Source organism: Sinocyclocheilus grahami, unplaced genomic scaffold, assembly GCF_001515645.1.
Source record: "Sinocyclocheilus grahami isolate Dianchi unplaced genomic scaffold, SAMN03320097.WGS_v1.1 scaffold495.1, whole genome shotgun sequence".
Classification (NCBI taxonomy): Eukaryota; Metazoa; Chordata; class Actinopteri; order Cypriniformes; family Cyprinidae; genus Sinocyclocheilus; species Sinocyclocheilus grahami.
The window spans coordinates 890,006-912,655 of NW_015505674.1; the positions used below are offsets into that span (position 1 = coordinate 890,006).

At 36.5% G+C, this 22,650-nt stretch overlaps 1 protein-coding gene across 1 annotated transcript in view; it reads left to right on the forward strand.

Annotated features, from left to right (window-relative positions):
- Positions 1 to 22,064, forward strand: part of LOC107554242 (lysophosphatidic acid receptor 1-A-like) — a 28,540-nt gene extending 6,476 nt beyond the window's left edge. The window contains exons 2-3 of the mRNA XM_016236700.1: positions 2,573 to 3,328; positions 21,204 to 22,064. Coding sequence (XP_016092186.1) covers positions 2,590 to 3,328; positions 21,204 to 21,505 — 1,041 coding nt within the window. The 5' untranslated portion in view covers positions 2,573 to 2,589 and the 3' untranslated portion in view covers positions 21,506 to 22,064. The remainder of the gene's footprint in view (positions 1 to 2,572; positions 3,329 to 21,203) is intronic.
- The last annotated feature ends 586 nt before the right edge of the window (positions 22,065 to 22,650 follow it).

Genomic DNA, 22,650 nt, shown 5'->3' on the forward strand with positions numbered 1-22,650 from the left:
TATATATATATACTTTTTTTGTGTGTGTGTTTGTTTTCATTGTCTAAGGCTGTCAGAGAAAGCCCTTTAAGTGCACTCTGACAGAGTAGGTAAAAGATACAATTAGCACATCTGCAACCAGTTCCAAGTTGAACCTGAAGTCCAAGTCCATGGCAGGACGACATGCTAAAACAGGCTCTATATCACTTGTTGTTGAGAGCAGGGTTTTGCCCCAGGGACCAAGTGAGGCTGTAATTTTCAGACTGAAATGAACAACTTCCTCTAGAACTTAGAAGTGTTCTTGCAGGGTAATATTGTGATTTTACATTGTGAATGTAGAATTGTGGATTCTAACAAATGTATATTGACAAAATGCATACAATTCTATGTGAATTTTCAATCAATAGTTTTGTTTGTAGTCTACATGATACATTGTTTTTGTAATATATCTTTAATGCAGAATAACCCTTCAAAAGTTTGTGAACATGAAAACTCAAAATGAGTTATATCCACCACTATGTTTCCTGTGGTCATCATTCTTCCTGGATTGTGACCAGCTTGCAACAATTTATTCTTTGTAACAATCCAGTTTCATAGCTTTTTTGACAGGATGGGTGCAGGACAATGCCTGCATTGTATTCTCAGACAGGCAGGGGACCAATACTGAAATGGATCAAGGCTGGTGCTGGTGCTCGTTCCTTAATCTCATTCTCAGAAAGTTTGCCTGCACAGTATTTATATTGCATAGTAATGTTTGCTTTTGATGCTATGTTATATTGATGATTATGATCTGGGTCTGGTTGATTTTCTGGAAAAGTGTTCGCATGAACACTCTATTTAAACTCTTTTATTAAGTAGATATTCTTCCAAGATTGTCTAATAAATCACTAAATAAACAGGATCATGCATGTCATTTAGTGATGAATGTATTGAAACCAAAAAGTATTTGAACATAAAAAAAATATATATATATATATATAATTTTTCTTTTGCCATAAAAAATAAAATTACATTGCATAAAATGAAATATTTTTGAGAAATATTTGGAAGAATCAATTGGAAAATAAAAATGAATTTATTCATTTTTTTATTTTTTATGATGCATACCTCCTAAGAAAAACAGTTTAAAATATATATTTACTATCACAAAGCGTTTCCTTGAGTAACGGTCTTGCACTGTGGTTTTAGCAGGAGACGCTGTGAAGATACAACGTTATCAAATGCACTCAGCAAAGGCTTTTCTGGAATTTCCTTTCCACTGCTTTTATCCATTGAGGATGGGTGCTTCAATAATGCTGAAACTGTGGCTTTAAGCATTGCTTCAAATGACAAACCGACCACTCTTGTCCATTGCCTTTAGAGATCAGGGGCCTGAAACTATGTGATAAAACACATTGACACACAATGACAGGACCCATATGTCTGTATCCCAGCACTATGGAACAATGTGTGGTGATGATAGGTTTAGAAGTACACAATAACTGTGGAAAGGTCATCCACTCTCACTTGGCATTTGAATTCTAAACAACTGATAGCATGCTGAGCCTGACATAGCTGAATGTGAGCAGAAAAAAAAGTGTGTTTTGAAGTTTTAGTAATGGCTAAAAGAAACTGTTGTATTGAAAAGGGTTCAACATTTATTTATTATTTATTATATATATATATTAGTATGATATTCAGTGTAGACAGGTTTTCAAACTAAATTTATTGTTGTGTCACTTTATGCATACTTGAATGGTGCTTTTGCATGATTTTTAAAGATTGAAAACTATAGTCCTAATTTATTTTAATTGCTGGGAAGAGAGCGACCACTAGATTACTCAAAATTTCTGCTTTGGTAAATGATGACAACATTTTCAAAAGTAAAGTATTAATAGTAATTAAAGTAAATAATATGAATGATTCTTAAGAAAATATATATATTTGAAAAACAATGAAACTCTACTGAACTATAGTGATTACTTTCATAAATTTGCCTTTCCTGGTCAACATTATGAGGTAACATGCTAATAAAACGGAACCAGATGGAAATTGCATGCTTTGAAGTCAATATTTTATGCCTTTGAAGCAGCTCTAGGTTCTGGACATAGTTTTGAGTTAAACGATAAACCTACTTGTTGTTCACAATACAGATATTGTGCTTTTACTTTATTTTACAGTATGTGCACTTAACTATCTTTGCACAGTGTACTTACCTAAGAAAGTACAGGATAATATACGGCAACTACATTGGTTAGGATTAGGTTTAGGGGTATATTCACGATTATTACCTAGTTATTACCAAGTTGGTATATTTACTATAACAAGTACATAGTATGAACATGCAGAACAGGACTGTATAATAAAGTGCTAGCCACATTGTTGAGGGGCTTATTACAAGTTAATTTATGTGGATGTACCATGCATTTTAAATACTCTTGTGCATGATCACAGAACATACGGCTCTAAATCATCGGCCTCAATGTGTTTGGGTGACATGTCTAACATCAGTGTGAAATTACAAGCCATAAATTATGCAAAACGTTAAGCCATGTGTGACTTTCATTAGACTTCATGTAATATTGAAACTGACACGTTTTTTGATCTTTTTCAGAAGCATAACCTTTCAGGATGGATGACGGACAATGCTACTACAATGAAACCATAGCCTTTTTTTACAATCGTAGTCAGAAGTATCTGGCCACAGAATGGAACGCCGTAAGCAAGCTAGTGATGGGACTTGGGATTACAGTATGTATTTTTATTATGCTAGCTAACTTGCTTGTGATGGTGGCCATCTACATCAACCGCCGATTTCACTTTCCAATCTACTATCTCATGGCTAACCTAGCAGCCGCGGACTTCTTTGCGGGACTTGCCTATTTCTACTTGATGTTCAACACGGGACCCAATACGAGAAGGCTAACAGTCAGCACGTGGTTGCTTCGCCAAGGCCTCATCGATACGAGCCTAACAGCCTCAGTTGCCAACTTGCTAGCTATAGCCATTGAGCGCCACATAACTGTGTTCCGCATGCAGCTCCATACCCGAATGAGCAATCGACGAGTAGTTGTAGTTATTGTCATCATCTGGACCATGTCTATCATCATGGGAGCCATTCCTAGCGTGGGCTGGAATTGCATCTGTGCCATAGATACATGTTCCAACATGGCTCCCCTCTACAGCAACTCCTACTTGGGCTTCTGGGCAATCTTCAATCTGGTGACCTTCGTGGTGATGGTTGTTCTATATGCCCACATATTTATGTACGTACGTCAGCGAACCATGAGGATGTCCCGGCACAGCTCGGGTCAACGGCGGAACAGGGACACTATGATGAGCTTGCTGAAAACGGTCGTGATTGTATTGGGTAAGTTCTGCTTTCATTCAATAATTCATCAGTAAAGTCTCCCAGGCTTGGAGGTTCAAACATCATGCAGAGTTTAGCTCCAACTTGCACACTTGCTTGGAAGTTTATGATAAAGGCTTTGATTAGCTGGCTCAGGTGTGTTTAATTCAAATTTTAGATCAACTCTGTAGGATAGTGAGGTTCCAGGAGCAGGATTGAACACCCCAACTCTAGCACAGTGGTTTCCAAACACATTCCTGGAGCCCCACAACACTGCACATTTAGCATGTTTCCTCAGTCAAACACACCTGATTCAGGTCATCAGCTCATTAGTAGAGACTCCAAGATCTGAAATGGGTGTGACAGACAGTGGCTGCATTTACACTTGGCATTAGCATGCAATCACCGTGATCTGATCAAGCTGGGGTGCATTTCCCAAAAACATTGTTAGCCAACTATGGTCGCAAGTTCCGTCATTACCAACATAGTTCAACGATTCAGTGTTTCCCCAAACCATAGTTCAAATGAACATTGGCAAATAGCGTCGCAAACTTACGTGGTAGAAACTAAATCTCTCAACCTGTGGTTAGAAGGATAGTTTCTTGTTACTAAGACATATGGACTTTAAATAAAAATAAAAATAAATGATGCTTTTGGGCACAATAAGCAAGCTAATATGCAGTACAATCTATGTCTTCCATCCTATTTAAATATGTATACATTTTAATCTATAAATTTTAGCGCATCCTCAATAAGCGCCGTTTTTGAAGAGTGCACATGTGCATAAATGCCTAAGGGAACCCCGGAGTATGATGTATGAGGAAACCCGCGATGACTCAAACATCAAATAAAGCAAAATGACAAGGAACAAAACATGGTAAATTAGTCATCAGGTGCCATGTTAAATACAGCAGCATCTCAGAAATCTCGAATCTCGTCATTAACAACAGCCCTAAATTGTTGAACTAATGTGGTTCAAATGAGGGAGATGCTACCGTGTTCAGGAAACAGTCATGACTGGCTAGTTAGTTTCCACAACAATGCATCGTATTATGGTGGTTAATCAGAGAGATTCGTCATTGTACAGGAAACGCACCCCAGATCGGATCATCAGTCAATCAGGACATGGCACTTTTACACTTGGCAACATCAAGTGACTTCTCTATCTGGATAACTGATCAGATCTCTTTTTCCAACGCAATATTTAAGTCTTATACAGTGTCTACCGGTGAAATGTGACAAAATACTATAGAACACATTATAATCAGTGATGCTGTCCACACTGGATGTGCGGCGCGGTGCGGCGTGGCGCGACAAAGCCCCGACAGTAAACTGTTGCCTCGTTCGGTTTATGACGTACTGACACAAAGTTCAAATGATTTGCAACGGTCACTTTGTCGCATCCAGTGTAGAGCGCCTCAAGGTGTTGTGGTGCGACAACTGCATGTGCGTGATCATTCAGATAGGTGTGAATTCAGGTTCTTTTGTTGCTCTGTTGTTCTGTATCCTTCTGACAGTTCGGGAGAGAAGCGGGCGGGGTTTTGCGTGACGTCGACATGCGAATGCAGACACGATGGCTGGATTGCGTTTACATTACACTGAGATCCGATAAAAATGCATCCTCAACTACCTATGGACCGGACATGCTGATTGGATAACATTCCGATCACTTGTCTTTTCAATGTGTATGAGGACAACATCCGGATACAGTTCGCATGCTAATGCCAAATGTAAACGCAGCCAAAGAGATATGCTAAATGTGCAGTGTTGGTGGGGCTTCAGGAACAAATTTGAGAACCACTGCTCTAGCATATAGATCCAGGGTAGCCAACCCTGCTCCTGGAGGGCCGCTATCCTGCAGATTTCAGTTTCAACCCTGCTCCAAAAAACTGTTGTTTTCAAGCAATCCTGAACACCTTGGTTAGCTGATTCAGTGTTTGGTTTGGATTGGAGCTAAACTCAGCAGGATAGTACCCCTCCAGGAGCAGGGTTGTACACCCATGATATAAATGACCTCAAAACTAACAGACAAAAAAACTAAAAGTCACAAAATAGCAATTCTGATTTTGTTGGGTATACATAGAAAACATCTTTCCATTATTTTGAGGCTATAATCTGAGTCATTTGTTTCTTGTGTTACATACTGTCTGAGTAGGTACTACAGCTGTTGCGGAATGAACTTTGTGATTATTAAAATGTTGATTCTATAGGCTATAGTATGGATGTGTAGTATGAATGTAATCCAGGCGTAATGCATCTGTCATGTTGGCTTTGTCATGTGACCTGCGGCATCAGTTGTGTCACTCAATGACATTCACAAATCCTCTTCCGTGGCCTGATGGGACAGTAAAGTGTCCATCAGATGCGTACCCCAGCAGTTTGACAGACGCAGGGTCATTCAGGCACTTTTCACCTTCTGTTTTATGAATACTACAAATTCAGACATACTACTTATTTCACATACTGTTTTTTGCCTACTGTATGGTAGGGAAGTAAGTATATTTGGACGCATGGACGATATGTGACATGTTCAGTTTGGGTTAATGCTCACACTATTCCACTTGCAGATAGATTGACTACATAAAAATAGCAATCATATCATTTATTATGATGCTGCAATCATAAGCAGATGGTTTTAAACCACAATGACTTGTTCAACAAACAAACTGTCCTCACTCATTTTTAATATTATTTGAAAATGGTGGGAAACCTTATAAAGGTCAATTCTCTTGACTATCAAATCTTTGCAAAAAAAAAAAAAAACATGATACAATCATTAATAATTTTTTGGTCTACCGCAAGTATCTACATTGTGGATATGAGCATCATGGAGCCAAATTGCACATGTTCTCTGAGAATCTGTCCTTTATTGATGTCAGTATGACATAGAAAATTCGCTCTGGGGATCAATTTATTCTCTCCAATTCACTCACTGATGTTTTGGCGAGATTTCATGTGTCCTTCAACGTTAATACAAATTATGCACCAGGCTCCAAGCTGTGCTTCAAAACCACTAAAAGTTCATACATATATAAGCAGCTTTACCTAAATGCTACATAATGTTACCCTTCGCTCTATTGTGCCAATTTCAAGTCGACGAACAATGTAGCCCTTCAGTAGTCTACAGCTGAGGGCCCGTCATAGTGGTCTCGCAGCCAGTTCCACTGTTTGCCTTGCACTGCTTGCACTGCATCAGTGTCATGCCTCACCGGCTCCTCCAGTGAAGCCTGGCCTGGAAAAAAAGGAACCCAGTCATGGTGCAGCATCCCGCTGCACAAGCACTGAGCAGGAAACAGTACTGTTCTTGTTTGGACTGGTCAGAGCTTGTCTTGAACCTCTGGAGAGGATGGAGAGCAAGGATTCTGGATGAAAGCAGGTTTTGTACTCTTATCTCGCCCTGAAGATAAAAAAGAGATGTATATAACTATTATTAACGTAGGAATTACTGTGTGTAATTAATGTTTAAATGATATAATCCTTTACAATATATTACAGTTCAAAAAAAAAATCTGACTTATTACTTGACTTATTCTGATCACAACATTTCACAACTTCCGGCTAAAATATATAAAGAAGCAAACTTATGCAGCAGGAAGTGGTTACTAAAAAACATAAAGGTGTGGTAAAAAGAATATGTGCCAAAAGACTGCTAAAAAGTGCTAAAAGACTGATGTCTCCAGCTACAAGATGTTTCAACAAGGTTATTTCAGTAGTTGTTGACATCAGCACATTTAATTCCCTGCTCTATCTGCATGAGAGTTCGTTGTATTTCCAAAATTCTCTTTAGTGCACTGCTTGTCTGATTATAAACGACTTGAACATTTGTCACACAAGTTTGCCTGTTTTTCTAGTGAGGTGGTTTTTCAGGTTTCCATGTACTATCCACCAAAAAGAACTTTCGAGGAAAAAATGAGATGCTGTATCTCCTTACTGTTACAAATAACTTTCACAACGTAAATTGAAATCAGTTTTGTGGCTTCTCAAAGGCATGACTCATCCCTTGTTGAGTTACTCAAGGGCGTATGAAGTATATTAGAATAACATAGTTACAGTGATGATGAAATCATTGGAACAGTTTCCGCTCCTCAAGAAAACGAGACATCAGGACTCATGTGGTGTAAAGCAGCAGGGTGTTTAATTCGGAATACATTTTGCAAGTGTTGGCCTTTTATTTCTCTGGTTTCTTGCCTTATCAGCATAAATGGGTCACATGACAAATTCAGATATGCTTACAAGGCATACAGATCATTTTTGAATTTGCAAGTCAATGTATCTGTTTTTCCCTCATGATAGTTTCATGAAGGCAGTGACCATCTTTAAAAACAAAAAACAGATTATAATAAGCTGTCCATTGAATTTCCAAACTGTGTGCGTCTATTGCATTAAAATATTTTGTTGGATTCCCTCTCTTGAATCTTAGAAACTGCCATAATCGTAGTTCATGAGAATATAAACATCACACCCAAGAAGCAGCACTGATTTGAAGGTTATAGAAGTATATCAGCATATCTTTTCATCAACCATTCATTAAAATGGCGCTAAATCAGATTTCATCAGCTCTGTCAGATATAAAGACAAACAACTAACTTCGTTTGCAGGTGATGGCTTGAACATCAGCTTTACATTCACTACACTAATTCAATCATGAAATATATATATATATATACATACTGTATATTTATTAGAGGTGGAACGGTTCAACTTAATCACGGTTCGGTTTGTATCACGGTTTTATAGTCACAGTTTCGCTATGGTCCGGTATGTGCTATGTTTAGGGAAAAACTATACTGTCAAATAAAAATAAAGATAATAAGAATAATCTATCTAACTACAAGCAACAGCACAAATAAATACAATAGAGCAGTGTTTCCCAACCGGGGTGCCGTGGCAATTTTTTTTATATTTTTAAATTGCTAAAATGTTCAAAAAAAGCATCTATTATAAAATATCCATTTCTGATGTCGCCAATAATTAGAGATGCACCGAAATTCGTGTGCCGAAAATTAGTTCACCGCTCAGGTGTCACTTTCACGTGGTGTGACGCTCTGTGTATTATCCTGCTCTATGCGTGTGCGCTCCGCTCAGTCGCTCCACTCATATACCGTTCATGCGATTCGGAACAGCAAAGTCCACTCACAAATTGAGCCGACAGGAAACATCGATGTCGTACAGTATTGTTTCTGTCTGCAATAGCCCTACTGTGCTGTAACATGTGTGGTATATATGGGCAACTCTGGTAACGCTGCCCTCTCATTCATTGATCTGCTAACCGCTATGTTATGCTCACATTTCCTCTGATAATAATAGCTTTCTAGGACTAAACATTATTTGGATAATTGGTAAAAAAAATAAAAAGTTAAATATCTTAACCCACTGTTAGACCTACCTGAAAAACTAAAAAGCAATTTGTTTAATTCGAAGGCCTGTCGCTATTTTTTATTTGTGCTATCATTATTAATTTCTTTATTTGTTCTTATTCTATTTCTGACTGCTTACTTGTCATTTTTTATTCAGTTCAAAGTTTGAAATCAAGCCATCTCGTGCTACTGCACCAAAATTACCCCACTGTAAAATTAAAAAAACTTTGTGAGATAGCTAGTTATAATGGTAATTAAATAATGTTTACATATGTATAAAAGCCTACATTAAAATCTGTCATATAAATTGGTCTCTTCATTAGAAATTAGCCTACTGATTTCCACCATTGATGGACAAAATGTTTAAATAATATAAAAAATATCTGTATGACATTCTATTCTGCAGTTATTCCCTGTTGTACCGAATATCTATGCTTTTCAAATTATCATATCGAAGTTGGAATTTCAAATATTGTGACAAAATTAATTTTGTAGGGTGCTACAAGTTTGTTAACATTTCCAAAGGGTGCCGCGACTAAAAAAAAGGTTGGGAAACACTGCAATAGAGTAAAGATACAAATAAAATAAACAGTGATTTTCAAAAGTGCAGAAATTGAATAAAGTAATGAAATGTAAAATAGCATTGCATATTTGACTGTATAAATTAAAGATTAATCTTTATTAAAGTTACAAAAGCTATTCAATCAAGAGCAGTGAGTGATTTCTTTGTTGTTGCTGTTTGATTAATATTGTGTAATTGATTAATGCTGTTAACTTATATTGCTTGTATAACTATATTAACTTATATAACTATATTAACTTATTAATGCTGTTTGATTAATAAAGTGCTGTCACTTTAAGAGAATGCACTGATACAGTACGTTCAGCCGGCTATGTCTGCTATAGGATACTTTACCAAGACGGGCATTTTGACATAATTTTTGTGTGAATTTGTCGTTTAAACAATACTTCAGAGAAAGTTTAATATGTGCGTGCGTTCTGAGGCGCGGGTTTGCGCTCTTCGGATGAGCACGTGAGCTTGCGTCCTCTGGCTCTTAAATGTTTAAACTGGCAAAGCTTAAATTAGTTTAGCTTAAACACAGATATCAAGGTGTGCTGTTCAGGTCTCACCTGCACTCGCGCGCTATCAGCACCCGGGTGATGATGGAATAAATGCTCATATTCCAGCATACGGCACTCGCATTGAACAAGAGTGAATGGTTTGTCCACGTTTTTTGTTTTTTTCATCGCTGTTGGTGTAAAGTATTGGGAAGCCAGAATGCGCATCCATCAACAGAAACATATATTAGCCGAACCCTGTTTGTTTTACATGTTATTTATAGCAAACCATATTTCAGATGCATTGTCAGATTTAAGTTGAACCGCGGTCCTAGCGCGTGCCGAACCGTGTGTGGAGAACCGTATGGTTCGATTTTTTTCCACGAACCATTCCAACCCTAATATACAGTGGGGAAAAAAAGTATTTAGTCAGCCACCAATTGTGCAAGTTCTCCCACTTAAAAAGATGAGAGAGGCCTGTAATTTTCATCATAGGTATACCTCCGTGGAGGACTGAACAAATGACTATGCATTTGCCAAATACTTCAGTCCCAAATCTGCTGTTAACTATGCAAAGCATGCACTAAGCACTTCCACAGGTGTTGCCGTCTCACTGAATTCCCATCAACCTCCTGCTACTGCTGCATATTTTTGACCACAAACATTTGGCCATGTGTTGTCCACAAAAAATAAAAAGGTAACACTTAATAATAACTTTCATTAATAAATCATTAACAAGCATTACATAATGCTTAAATGCTCATTAGTTAATATATAATCAAAGAGTTAGAAACTTGAGATAATGTGCTTGTTAATGTTTTCTAATAAACTTTTTTTTTTAATAAACAAATCATTGTTTCATGTAAGTTAAAATGTTTACAAATGTCATTAAACTTCCATATGATCAAGCACATATTGTAAATCTACAAATGATTTTAACAGATGATTAAAAGCTTGTGTTAATGCACAACACTTTCGCTGCTATCGAGGTGTGATACGGGTCAGGTTATAGACCGGTTTGATGGTATGGGTAGGTTTAAGGGTTGGTTAAAGGGTCAACAGTGTACAGGGGTCAATTTGACTTTTATAAGGGAACACTGTTCAATCGGTTTATATTATATTGTTTTGATAAATGAACAAGTATTTTATTTACAAAAATTATGTGTTTCCCCTCTGTTTATTTACGATTCAATGACTATCCTGTTTAAGGATATACTGAAGAGTAGTATACTAATGTGAGTGTTGAGGCAATAAAAAAATAGTTTTGCACCAAAATTACAATCTGTTATGTCTTTATCAAGCATTTAGCTAAACTCAACCAGCCACCTTTTACACAAACCTTGTTACACTAGCTAAAAGTCCAATGCCCATAAACATACTAAATGATTAGTAATAATTTATAAACATTTACAAATGATGAATAGTTTCAACTTTAGATTGGCTACTGCAAAAACATGAACAAATGATTGATAAATGATTAGTAAAGATGTGTGAATAGGGTAAATGCAGGTCTTTCGGGACACTTTTTGCCATCAAGATGACGGCTCATAAAGGTATTAATTATTAGTAAACATTTATAAACATTTGCAAATGATGAATAGTTTCCACTTTAGATTGGCTACTGCAAAAACATGAACAAATAGTTAACAGATTATTTAAGATGTGTAAATAGAGGTCTACACAACGAACAAAGACCAACAAATGAAGATCATATGAACTGAACGTTTACTGACATTTGTAAGCATTTCAATTTACATTAAATAATCACATATCAATCATTAGGTAATGTTTAGTAAGTTCATTAGTAAAGATTAACGAGAACATTATCTCATATATCTAGCTATGTGAATATATATTAACCAATGATCTGTTAAGAATTATATAATGTCTGTTAATGATTTATAAATGGAAGTTATTATAAAGTGTTACCAAAAAAGAAAAAAATAATAATAGCACTTGTTTTGCAGAGATAACTTTTACTGGTGGGTGGTTAATGTTGATAGACACTGATTGATTCTGCATTCTAAATGTTTCGAAACATTCTAAATTCTAAACTTATCTCGTGTGAGTCAAGGTTTGTCATGTGACAGTAAATACACGGTGTTGTTGTAAGCAGCTGCAAATTCTGTTTGAATTTTCACACACCGTGGAAGTTAAAAGTTAGCATCACTTGTGGATTAGACAGAGAATCAGATGTTATTCGATGCCGAACCGTAGTAACTTAGCTGCATATCCGTCACTCAGACCACATTGATTTAACAGTAGAACTGTTGTTAATGACATTGTCAAGCAGGTGAAGTAATAACTTCTGCCAATTAACCATTGTAAATAACAAACATGGCGTCTGGGGACTACTTCACTTTTTTGGTTCTGTCCGTTGTTTTGCTCCACTTCACTATGTTTGATTCAGTCGTGACTTTCCTCTTACATTATATTCCAAAGTAATAGAGCATATTCAAAGATGCACACTCTTCAAAAACAGCCTTCATTCTCTTGACAAACTAAAAGATGTATAATGAAGTTTGTATATATACACTCTAAAAAAAATGGTGCTATATAGCACTAAAAGCGGTTCTTTGGCTTGTAATCATAGGGGAACCACTTTTAGTGGTGTTTAGCACCTATTTTTATAGGTGCTATATAGCACCTTTGTCAAATGGTGCCATGTAGAACCATAAGAGGTGCCATATAGCACTTATAGCACATATAGCACTCAACAATGGTGCACCAATCATAACTCATCCATGGCTCCCAGCATGCATTGCGACATGAATATATTATGCAGCTGCATTGTCTTAGCATTTTCTTTTATTCTTACTGTTTGCTGTTATTTTTGTTGTGACTTTTTACTGCGCTGTTTTGTGATGTTCAAAAATTATATCAAAATTATCAGATTATTTTGTCACCATTGCTGAGGTTCACATGCTGATTTTTCATGTCTATGAGTGGCAGAACTGAAACCTCTTTATAACCCATCATTCTAAAAGTGGTTTATACAATTTTCTCACATTGTCACGTAGTATCGTAGAACTGCAATAACATAAAACTCATAAAAGAACTACAGATTTTGATAAAATGCAACCAGAGACTCAGACGCATGAAATTATTTTACCATAAGTTCCTTGTCATCACATATGTGAATTATAAACACCATTGTAACAGCCAAAGAGAAAATTATTTTTTAAACTTAAATTAAAGTCAAGGGTCAAGAGGCAACTAAAGCAAACACTATTCACCAAAACGGTAAGTTGAAAAAAAAAAAAAACATCTAAACCTTAGTTCTCAATAAAGAACTACTGTTTTAGAGACTCCAGAAATAAAGTCTAACTGGTCAGTAATGTGTGAAGTTGGTGTTGCTGTTTGTGGAGAGGTCCCTTTTTTCTGAGGTCAAAGGACTCATGTGGGGGCCCTGGAATATTTCCTTATGGGGCCTTGGGGGCAAAACAATTATATCTTCAAGAAATAGACTGTATTTTAATGTTGTTTTAACCCTTTCCCCAACTAAACTAAGAGAGAGAGTTAAAGAACCTTTAAAGAACTATACAGGGGCTTACAGGTTTTACGGTAGTGGTGCTATATAGCCCCTTAACCACTCCAAAGAACCGCTGAAGAACCGCTGAAGAACCATACAGGGGCTTAACAGGTTCTTTATACGGAAGTGGGGCTATATAACAACTTAACCACTCCGAAGAACCCCTGAAGATCCCCTGAAGAACCGCTGAAGAACCATACAGGGGCTTAACAGGTTCTTTATACGGAAGTGGGGCTATATAACAACTTAACCACTCCGAAGAACCCCTGAAGATCCCCTGAAGAACCGCTGAAGAACCATACAGGGGCTTAACAGGTTCTTTATACGGAAGTGGGGCTATATAACAACTTAACCACTCCGAAGAACCCCTGAAGATCCCCTGAAGAACCGCTGAAGAACCATACAGGGGCTTAACAGGTTCTTTATACGGAAGTGGGGCTATATAACAACTTAACCACTCCGAAGAACCCCTGAAGATCCCCTGAAGAACCGCTGAAGAACCATACAGGGGCTTAACAGGTTCTTTATACGGAAGTGGGGCTATATAACAACTTAACCACTCCGAAGAACCCCTGAAGATCCCCTGAAGAACCGCTGAAGAACCATACAGGGGCTTAACAGGTTCTTTATACGGAAGTGGGGCTATATAACAACTTAACCACTCCGAAGAACCCCTGAAGATCCCCTGAAGAACCGCTGAAGAACCATACAGGGGCTTAACAGGTTCTTTATACGGAAGTGGGGCTATATAACAACTTAACCACTCCGAAGAACCCCTGAAGATCCCCTGAAGAACCGCTGAAGAACCATACAGGGGCTTAACAGGTTCTTTATACGGAAGTGGGGCTATATAACAACTTAACCACTCCGAAGAACCCCTGAAGATCCCCTGAAGAACCGCTGAAGAACCATACAGGGGCTTAACAGGTTCTTTATACGGTAGTGGTGCTATATAGCACCTTAACCACTCCAAAGAACCACTGAAGAACCCCTGAAGAACCGCTGAAGAGCAGGGGCTTAACAGGTTCTTTATACGGTAGTGGTGCTATATAGCACCTTAACCACTCCAAAGAACCCCTGAAGAACCGCTGAAGAACCATACAGGGGCTTAACAGGTTCTTTATACGGTAGTGGTGCTATATAGCACCTTAACCACTCCAAAGAACCACTGAAGAACCGCTGAAGCACCTTTTTTTTTTAGAGTGTATATATTGTATATATATAAAAGCATGATCTATTTACATGCACATCGTACTAACAAGAAACTATTCTTCTAACTATAATATCAGAACTTGCGACCACAATGCTTTTGGGAAAAAACACCCCTCAATGGTTAGAGATTGATTTATAATAACTGACATCAATAAATGAAGTTTATTAAACTTCTTGAGCGATTTATTAAAAAGACAAGTTTATAAAAGGTTTTAATGTGTTCATGAATTGGACTACACTGGTCTTGCTGAATGCTTGTTTTTGTGTGCAGCCAGTGAAAACAATAAAATTTTTCTTTTCTATTTCTTTTTTTTTTCTTCCTTGCTTTACTTTATGGTTCCTGGGCCATTTAACTAATTACATACAATTCAGACTGCAACATAACTTTTGAATTTTTAGTTATTGAATGATTTTCTCATGGCTATATGTGTTGATAATGCATGTACATACCATAACGTTTCTCACAACCCCTACAATGAATCAGTGATAGTTTATATTTTTGCAGTCATAGGAGTCATTCACACAGAATGTATTTTTCTATTAAAAAAAACAGCAAGAAGTCTAGAACTTCTTTTAACTTGAGCATTGTCTTCATAAAACATTGTGTCATGTGCTAGACGCCACAAAATATGTGAAATGCAAATCCAACACATCCATTAAGAGCATCTTTACATAGAAAACCAATGGAAAAGCAGTGAAGTGGAATGAAAAACACTTTCTGTATGGATATCTCCTTACTCTAGACGTTTCCAGCACCAATCGAACACACTCAATAATAAATAGTAGTCATTATCATGTTATTTATTTTAGGATATCTGTTCCAAAAAGTGTAAACATACTGAATAACTGGCAAAAAAAATAAATCGCATGACTTCCACTTTCCAAAACAATCAAGGCATGCTTTCCTTTAGATATGGCCAATTCCTTGCTGGTGTCAAGGAAAGCCATACAGTACTTCCTAGACAAACCAAACATTCACACGACTTGGCAAAGTTATTTTGCCTCTGGACCTGAATCTCTTGCAGTGTTTGTCTGAACACCCCAGTCATTGTGCCTGATGGTGTTAATAAGCCTTTGAGGAAGTAATAAATTGAAATCCTGCTCTAAGACGAAGCAAAGCTTTGAGCAGCTGCCAATTTAACTGCTTATTCAGCTTGAAAGTGGAAGAGAACTTTAATGAAGGGTGAGGGATGTCTTTACGGGCTTATTTGTACATAACCAATATCCTCATGTAGTTATGACATTCAGAATGAAGGGTGAAATATCAATGCATTGCTAAACAAACAATAAACCTTGGGTGCTTTGACTAATACTGCTGTTTAGAATCGCATCGAATTGTTCAGTTTTAATAAAGGTACCGTAAAGTAGGGTTGTGACGGTGAGGAAATTTTCCCACCGGTTAATCGACGTGACAACACCGGTAACACCGTGGGGGCGTTCCCTCTTTTCCTCACTTTCCTTCGCTTTTAAACAGCTTGTAAAAGCTGTGTGCGCATTTTATTTTCACTTTCAAATAGCGGCAATTCGGCGTAAAGCAATTGTTCGTTTTTAGTTCGTTTGAATTTCCCCTCTTTTCCTCGCTTTCCTTCGCGTTTAAATAGTTTAAAAGCGCCGTGCGCATTTTACTTTCACTTTCAAATTAGCGGCAGTTTGGCCTCAATTGCTTGAATGCAACAACAAAATACAACGTCAAACTCACTTTAGCCTATATATAAAACATTGAACTTTTATTAACAAAACAAATAAAATACACCATGCTATAGGGCAAGCTATGCCTAATATAAAATAACAGATAACTTACATAAAGTTGAAATAGGTATACAAAACTGGAAATAGGCTAAGTAAACATGTATAATATATAACCAAATAAATAAGAAACGTAGAACGTTTATTAGCAAAACGAGTAAGAAAGTTTGGAGGCATGGCATACACCTTGATGTAAAAAATAAATAAATAAATGACAAAGTTTAAATAAAGTAAAAATCAGCAAACAATTTGGAACCAATTAAATAAGAAACGAATGTTTAAAAAAGCTTCCAAAATCACCTTAGATAAACGGTAAAAGTCAATAGGCTTTTCAAAATCCAAAATATTGCCAAACAGGCGCTTTTGCATCTCGTTTCGAGACTAAATCATCCGCGATAGTCTTGTCTGTCTCACCTCACCTCACTCTTTTCGTCTGTCTCACCTCACCTCACTCTTTTCGTCTGTCTCGCCTCACCTCACTCTTCTCGTCTGTCTCACCTCGCTCTTCTCGTCCGTCAGCTCGACTCGCTCTCCTCACTGGAGAAATTAAATCTGTTCTGTGATGCTACTGTCGTTCGGCACGCTGCATTGAGCAGCCGCATTCAGTTTTTAAGTGTAGTGTCTGTTCTTTTACTGAACCAAATTATTTTTATTACTATAAAAAAATCAAAACGACGGTGGGGGTCGTGCCGAGGTGGGCAAGTGACGTATCACTGTCAGCACCGTCAATCGCGGCAAGCCTACTGTAAAGTATCAAATGATTCAGTTCATCCACACCCATGCAGTACAAGTAATGCAAGTAACGTAATCAGATTACTTTTTTCAAGTACCTAGTACAATAACTCGTTACTTATAAATTTACAACAAAATATCTGAGTTACTTTTTCAAATAAGTTCATTCGCTGACGCCTCTCCTGTGAGTAACGTGCAGAGGCACTTTCTTCAGGCTTATTAATTTCACTTTTGATGTGACCCTTAAAGTTGCAAAAATGTAATAACTTGTGGGTGTTTTGTTATTAAAAATCTAAGAAGTAAACCCAGCCCGTGTGACAAAAAGTAACACAAAAGTAACGTAATGCATTACTTTGGTAATTAAGTATCGCGATTAGTTACTTGTTCATGGAGTAACGCAATATTGTAATGCATTACTTTTAAAAGTAATTTTCCCACTGCACTCATGGATCTGGCTTTATTTGTGTGTCTGTACAGTACTGGGAGAAATACTTACCTCAAACACATAATTATCCATCAAACTAATGGCTATTACATGATACGCAGATTAGGGATAAAGTACATCTAATTATTACATTTAGTTGTTAGCAGAAATGTGTGTGGAGGTATCATGTCATGATAATGCCACTTACAGAGCACTCATACAGGCGAAATTAAATCAAAATTGTGTTTTGGTGGATGAAATTACAATTTAACCAATGTCAGATTTCACCCTAAATCGGATGACAAAAATATTAGTTAATAAAACCTAGTAAAATGTTTCAGGGAGAGCATGAAATCAGCAGCATCACTGTATGCTATGAACAGCAACGACAGATTTGATTACAGTAGCGATATTGTAGTCAAGGTCAACTCATTTGAATCCAAGTCCATACTAGGGTCGACCTAAATCATATTATCAAAATGTGTAGCTACATTTATGGGATTTTTTTGTTTTTCTCTCTTCCAAAACTGACCCTCACTAACCTCTGTTTCAAATTAGCTGTTTGCGTAAAAAAAAAAAAAAGATTATTCTCAGAAGAACAATGAATCTGAAGTGGCATCAGGTTTCTGAGTAAAACAAACAAACAGGACGTTTTAAGCAGGGGTCTTTTGTGGTGGAAACTACAATTTTGTCAGAGTCTCTGACTTCAAACGCGGTCTTCAGTGCCCCTCGCTCACATCTCTGGGTTCGTTCAGAGAGAGAGCAAAACATGTGGCAAAGCTGTGCTGGAAACAGCTTGGAGTTTATCTAACTGCTGAGAGTCTCCACATAACTTTCTAGTGATGTAAACCATTCAAGAGCAGCTGCGTTCGACTAAAAGAAGAGTAGTGCTCTTGCAAATGTATTTCGGTCCTGCAAAAAAGCAACTGTAGCCAAAATGTTCTTTTTCAGTAAACACTTTTTGGTAGTCAAAGTCATGTTGGGATAGATTTATAAAAAAGGAAAAGTTTGGCACAAAGATATATATACACTATAAGGATTGTTTAAGCACAGGGATGCAACCCTGCCCTTCTGTTAGTAATGGAAAAGCCAGATATCCGTTGCCTTATGAGATGCAGGCTCTTTTAAAACTTAGTGCACTGCCTATACAGGAAACTACCTTCTAAGGAAGCATCCCTGAAGAAGACCATAAAATGCTGTCTTTACACAAACCACATGCACTGAAGAGAAAAAAAAAACGGCTGAAATAGTATTTTCTTGTAAAATGTGCTATTATTGTCTTTTATATTTTATTTTCAATTTATTTTTATTTTTTTTACAGTTTAGGAGACTTGACTTGCAACTGTTTACACAATTTGCCATTGGCATGCTGCTAAGCTAAAGTTATGACACTCTGTATTTGCTAAAATAGGCCAATTTTAAACTGTATGATATAAAGTACTGTATGAAATATTTTTCAACAAATGTTTTATCACTTCATCCCTGACAAAAATTGAGTATTTTTTCAAGTATGTAAGTAACCTACATACGTCGTGGTCTAATGGTTAGAGAGTCGGACTCGTAACCCAAAGGTTGTGGGTTCAAGTCTCGTACCGGCAGGGATTGTAGGTGGGGGGAGTGAATGTACAGCACCCTCTCCCACCTTCAAAACCATGACTGAGGTGCCCCTGAGCAAGGCTCCGAACCCCCAACTGCTCCCCGGGCGCCACAGCATAAATGGCTGCCCACTGCTCCGTGTGTGTGTTCACTGCTGTGTGTGTGCACTTTGGATGGGATAAATGCAGAGCACTAATTCCGAGTATGGGTCACCATACTTGGCCACATGTCACTTCACTTCAGTAGGCCTACACTGTATGCAGTAGTACTAGTAATATACTTTAAGTGTATATTGTATACAATAAGTTTAGTGTAGTGAATACAATAAGTGTATTGTTTCTATACTTTGGACTAAATTGGCCCTTTTTTGTTTGTTTATAAAAGTATACTTTAAAGTGTACTTCAAGTGTATGCAGTAACAGTTTAAACAAGTGAACCTGGGTAACACTTTATTTCGGTAGTCCACCTTAGACATTCTACTAACAATAAGTAACTTTGCAACTACGTGTCAATTAGAGTATTAGTAAACTGACTGCTTAATATCTTCTAACACTTTATTTTGATAGGTCCACAACATACAATATACTGACTATCAGAAGCTCTGCAAGTATATGTCAGCTTACTCCACTAACCCTAAACCTACCCTACTGAGAGTTAGTAGACATGTAGTTGCAAATGAATGAGAATTAGTTGACATGTAGTTACAAAGTTACTTATAGTTAGTAGAATGTCTAAAGTGGACTGTCAAAATAAAGTGTAACCTGAACTTGTACTGTTTACTAGTTGCATATGCCTCTATCCCACATTTTAGTTAATGAAAGTACACTTTGAAGCATGCTCTCAGAAAACTACTAGTTTAATCGTTTTTATACTACTAAGCATACTTGTAGTTTTTTTTTTTTTTTGATGTGAACTTAGCATCATACTGAAAGTTTGCTATTTATAAATTATTTTTGCACTCTAACTGCTTAGTATTCAATTTCTATACTTGAAATATCACATTAAAAAATGCTGGGTTGTTTCACCCCAACTTTGGGTCAAATATAACCCAACTTTTGGGTTAAAAATGTAATAAAAAAATTTAACCCACAGCTTGGTTATCCCATATTTGACCCAAAGTTGGGATGAAACCACCCAGCATTTTTTAAAGTGATACTTTAATTGTTCTGTGCGTAGCCTTATGTTTATGCGAATGATTTATCTATAACTTAAATAGGCAACACTTTACAATAAGGCATCATTTGTTAGCATTAGTTAATGTATTAACTAACATGAACTAACAATGAACAATACATTTGCTACAGTATGTATAAATCTTTGTTAATGTTAGTTAATTAAAATACAGTCATTCATTGTTTGTTCGTGGTAGTTCACAGTGCATTAACTAATGTTAACAAATACAACTTTTGACTTTAATAATGCATTAGTAAATGTTGAAATTAACATTAAATAAGATCAATAAATGTTTTAGAAGTATTGTTCACACTCTAAAAAATGCTGGGTTGTTTCAACCCAAATTTGGGTCAGATATGGACTAACCCAACCGTTGGGTTAAATTTTTAAATACAATTTAGTTACACTTTATTTTAAGGTATCCTTGTTACAGTGTAATTATACATTTAAGTACTGAGTAATATCAATTAACTATATGTACTTACTTTATGGTTAGAGTTAGGATTAGGGTTTGGCTTAGGGTTACTTGCATGTAATTATGCATAATTTATTGTTATTATAATAGTAAGTACATGTAACATGTGTAACAAGGACACCTTAAAATAAAGTGTTACCTAAAATGTCTAACCCAAAAGTTGGGTTAGTCCATATTTGACCCAAAGTTTGGTTGAAACAACCCAGCATTTTTTTAGAGTGCATGCTTAGTTCACGTTAACTAATACTACTATTAACTAATGAACCTTATTGTAAAGTGTTACCCTTAAATACATCTATTTTTGTAAATAATATATTTGATGAATTTTTGCTTGTTTGTTTTGATTGTAAATGTTTGCTGTTGAGTTAGTTTGAAAAGTCTTGGGATAACTCTTAATACTTAATATACACACTACAGAAAATGTTGAATAATCCTAAACTAAGGAGGATAGTTGTGTGCTGTGAGGAACTCTCATGTTACAGTTATTGAGCTTGACTGTGCTACTTTTAAACCTGCTAAATCGGTACAGATTTAACTTGACAGTGTCCTCAAATACTCATGAGTTGCATCCATTTCCTCTTGCTTTTCAGGTGCTTTCATTGTGTGCTGGACGCCTGGTTTGGTGCTTCTCCTGCTGGACGTGGTCTGCTCCAACTGCAGTGTCCTGACCTACGAGAAATTCTTCCTTCTTTTAGCGGAATTCAACTCTGCCATGAACCCTATCATATACTCCTACCGGGACAAGGAGATGAGCATCACGTTCAAACAGATCCTGTGCTGTCAGCGGCAGGAGAATGTGAACGGTACAGCAGAGGGTTCGGACCGGTCTGCGTCCTCCTTCAACCACACGGTCCTGAGCGCCACGCACCATAACGACCATTCAGTGGTCTGAGGTTCAACACGGGCCGGGATCTACTAAGCATAAACGAGAAGAGACTATGAAAAAGGCATTTTCATCAGCAAAAGACTTGTGTTCTGTGCTGGTTCTGTCTTTATAATGTTTCAACACGATATTGAACTATTTAAAGGCTAATCCAAAAGGATTTAAGTTTAACAAAAATCGTATTTGTTCTCAAAATGCTTTAAGTGTGGAAAAGTTGGAAAGTCCGAGTATTTTGGCTAGTTGTAATTTTTTGGCCAGATTGTTGTAAATCGAGGAGTTACGTGATTTTTAGTCTTGTACAGCAGGTGTTGAAGTGAAGGGCGTAGTGAAGTGTCCAGTGAATCTGTCCTCAGTTTGCAATAGAAAGAAAGAGTACACATAAGAGGCCGCTGGGAAATAATTTAGATGAATTATTTGAAATACTTCAGTATTTGCTTTTTGTTTTGCACTGCACTGCAGGTTCATCCCTATGATACCAAGCTGCCAGCAAATAGAACACCCGAAAAATACACTACTGGTCAAAAGTATTGTTTTGTCTCTTATGCTACAAAGGCTGCATGCATTAAAAAATACATTAAAACAATAATGTTAATGAAATTTTATGGAAACTGTGATACATTACCATTAAAAAAGTCAGATTAAAAAAGAGAGAGAGAGAAGAAATAAATACTTTATATTTTATTCAGCAAAGATGCTGACATTGTTAATGATAAAACATATTTCTATTTCAAATAAATGTTGTTCTTGTGAAATTTCTTTTCAAAGAATGAATTTTCACAAAATTATTAAAGCAGCAAAAATTTGTGAAAGCAAACTTAATTTTCAGCATTTATAATAATTAGAAGAACCATAATTAATAATTGAGCACCAATAATAATTGATAACAACTGAGCATCAAATCAGTATATTAGAATGATTTCTGAAAGATCACGTGACACTGAAGACTGGAGTAATGATGCTGAAAATACAGCTTTGATCACAGAAATAAATTACATTTTACAATATATTCACATAGAAAAGAGTTATTTTAAATTGCAATAATATTTCATAATATTAGTGTTTTTACTGTATTTTTTTAATGCAGCCTTGATGAGCATATATATATATATATATATATATATATTTTTTTTTTTTTTTTTTTTTTTTTTTGGGGC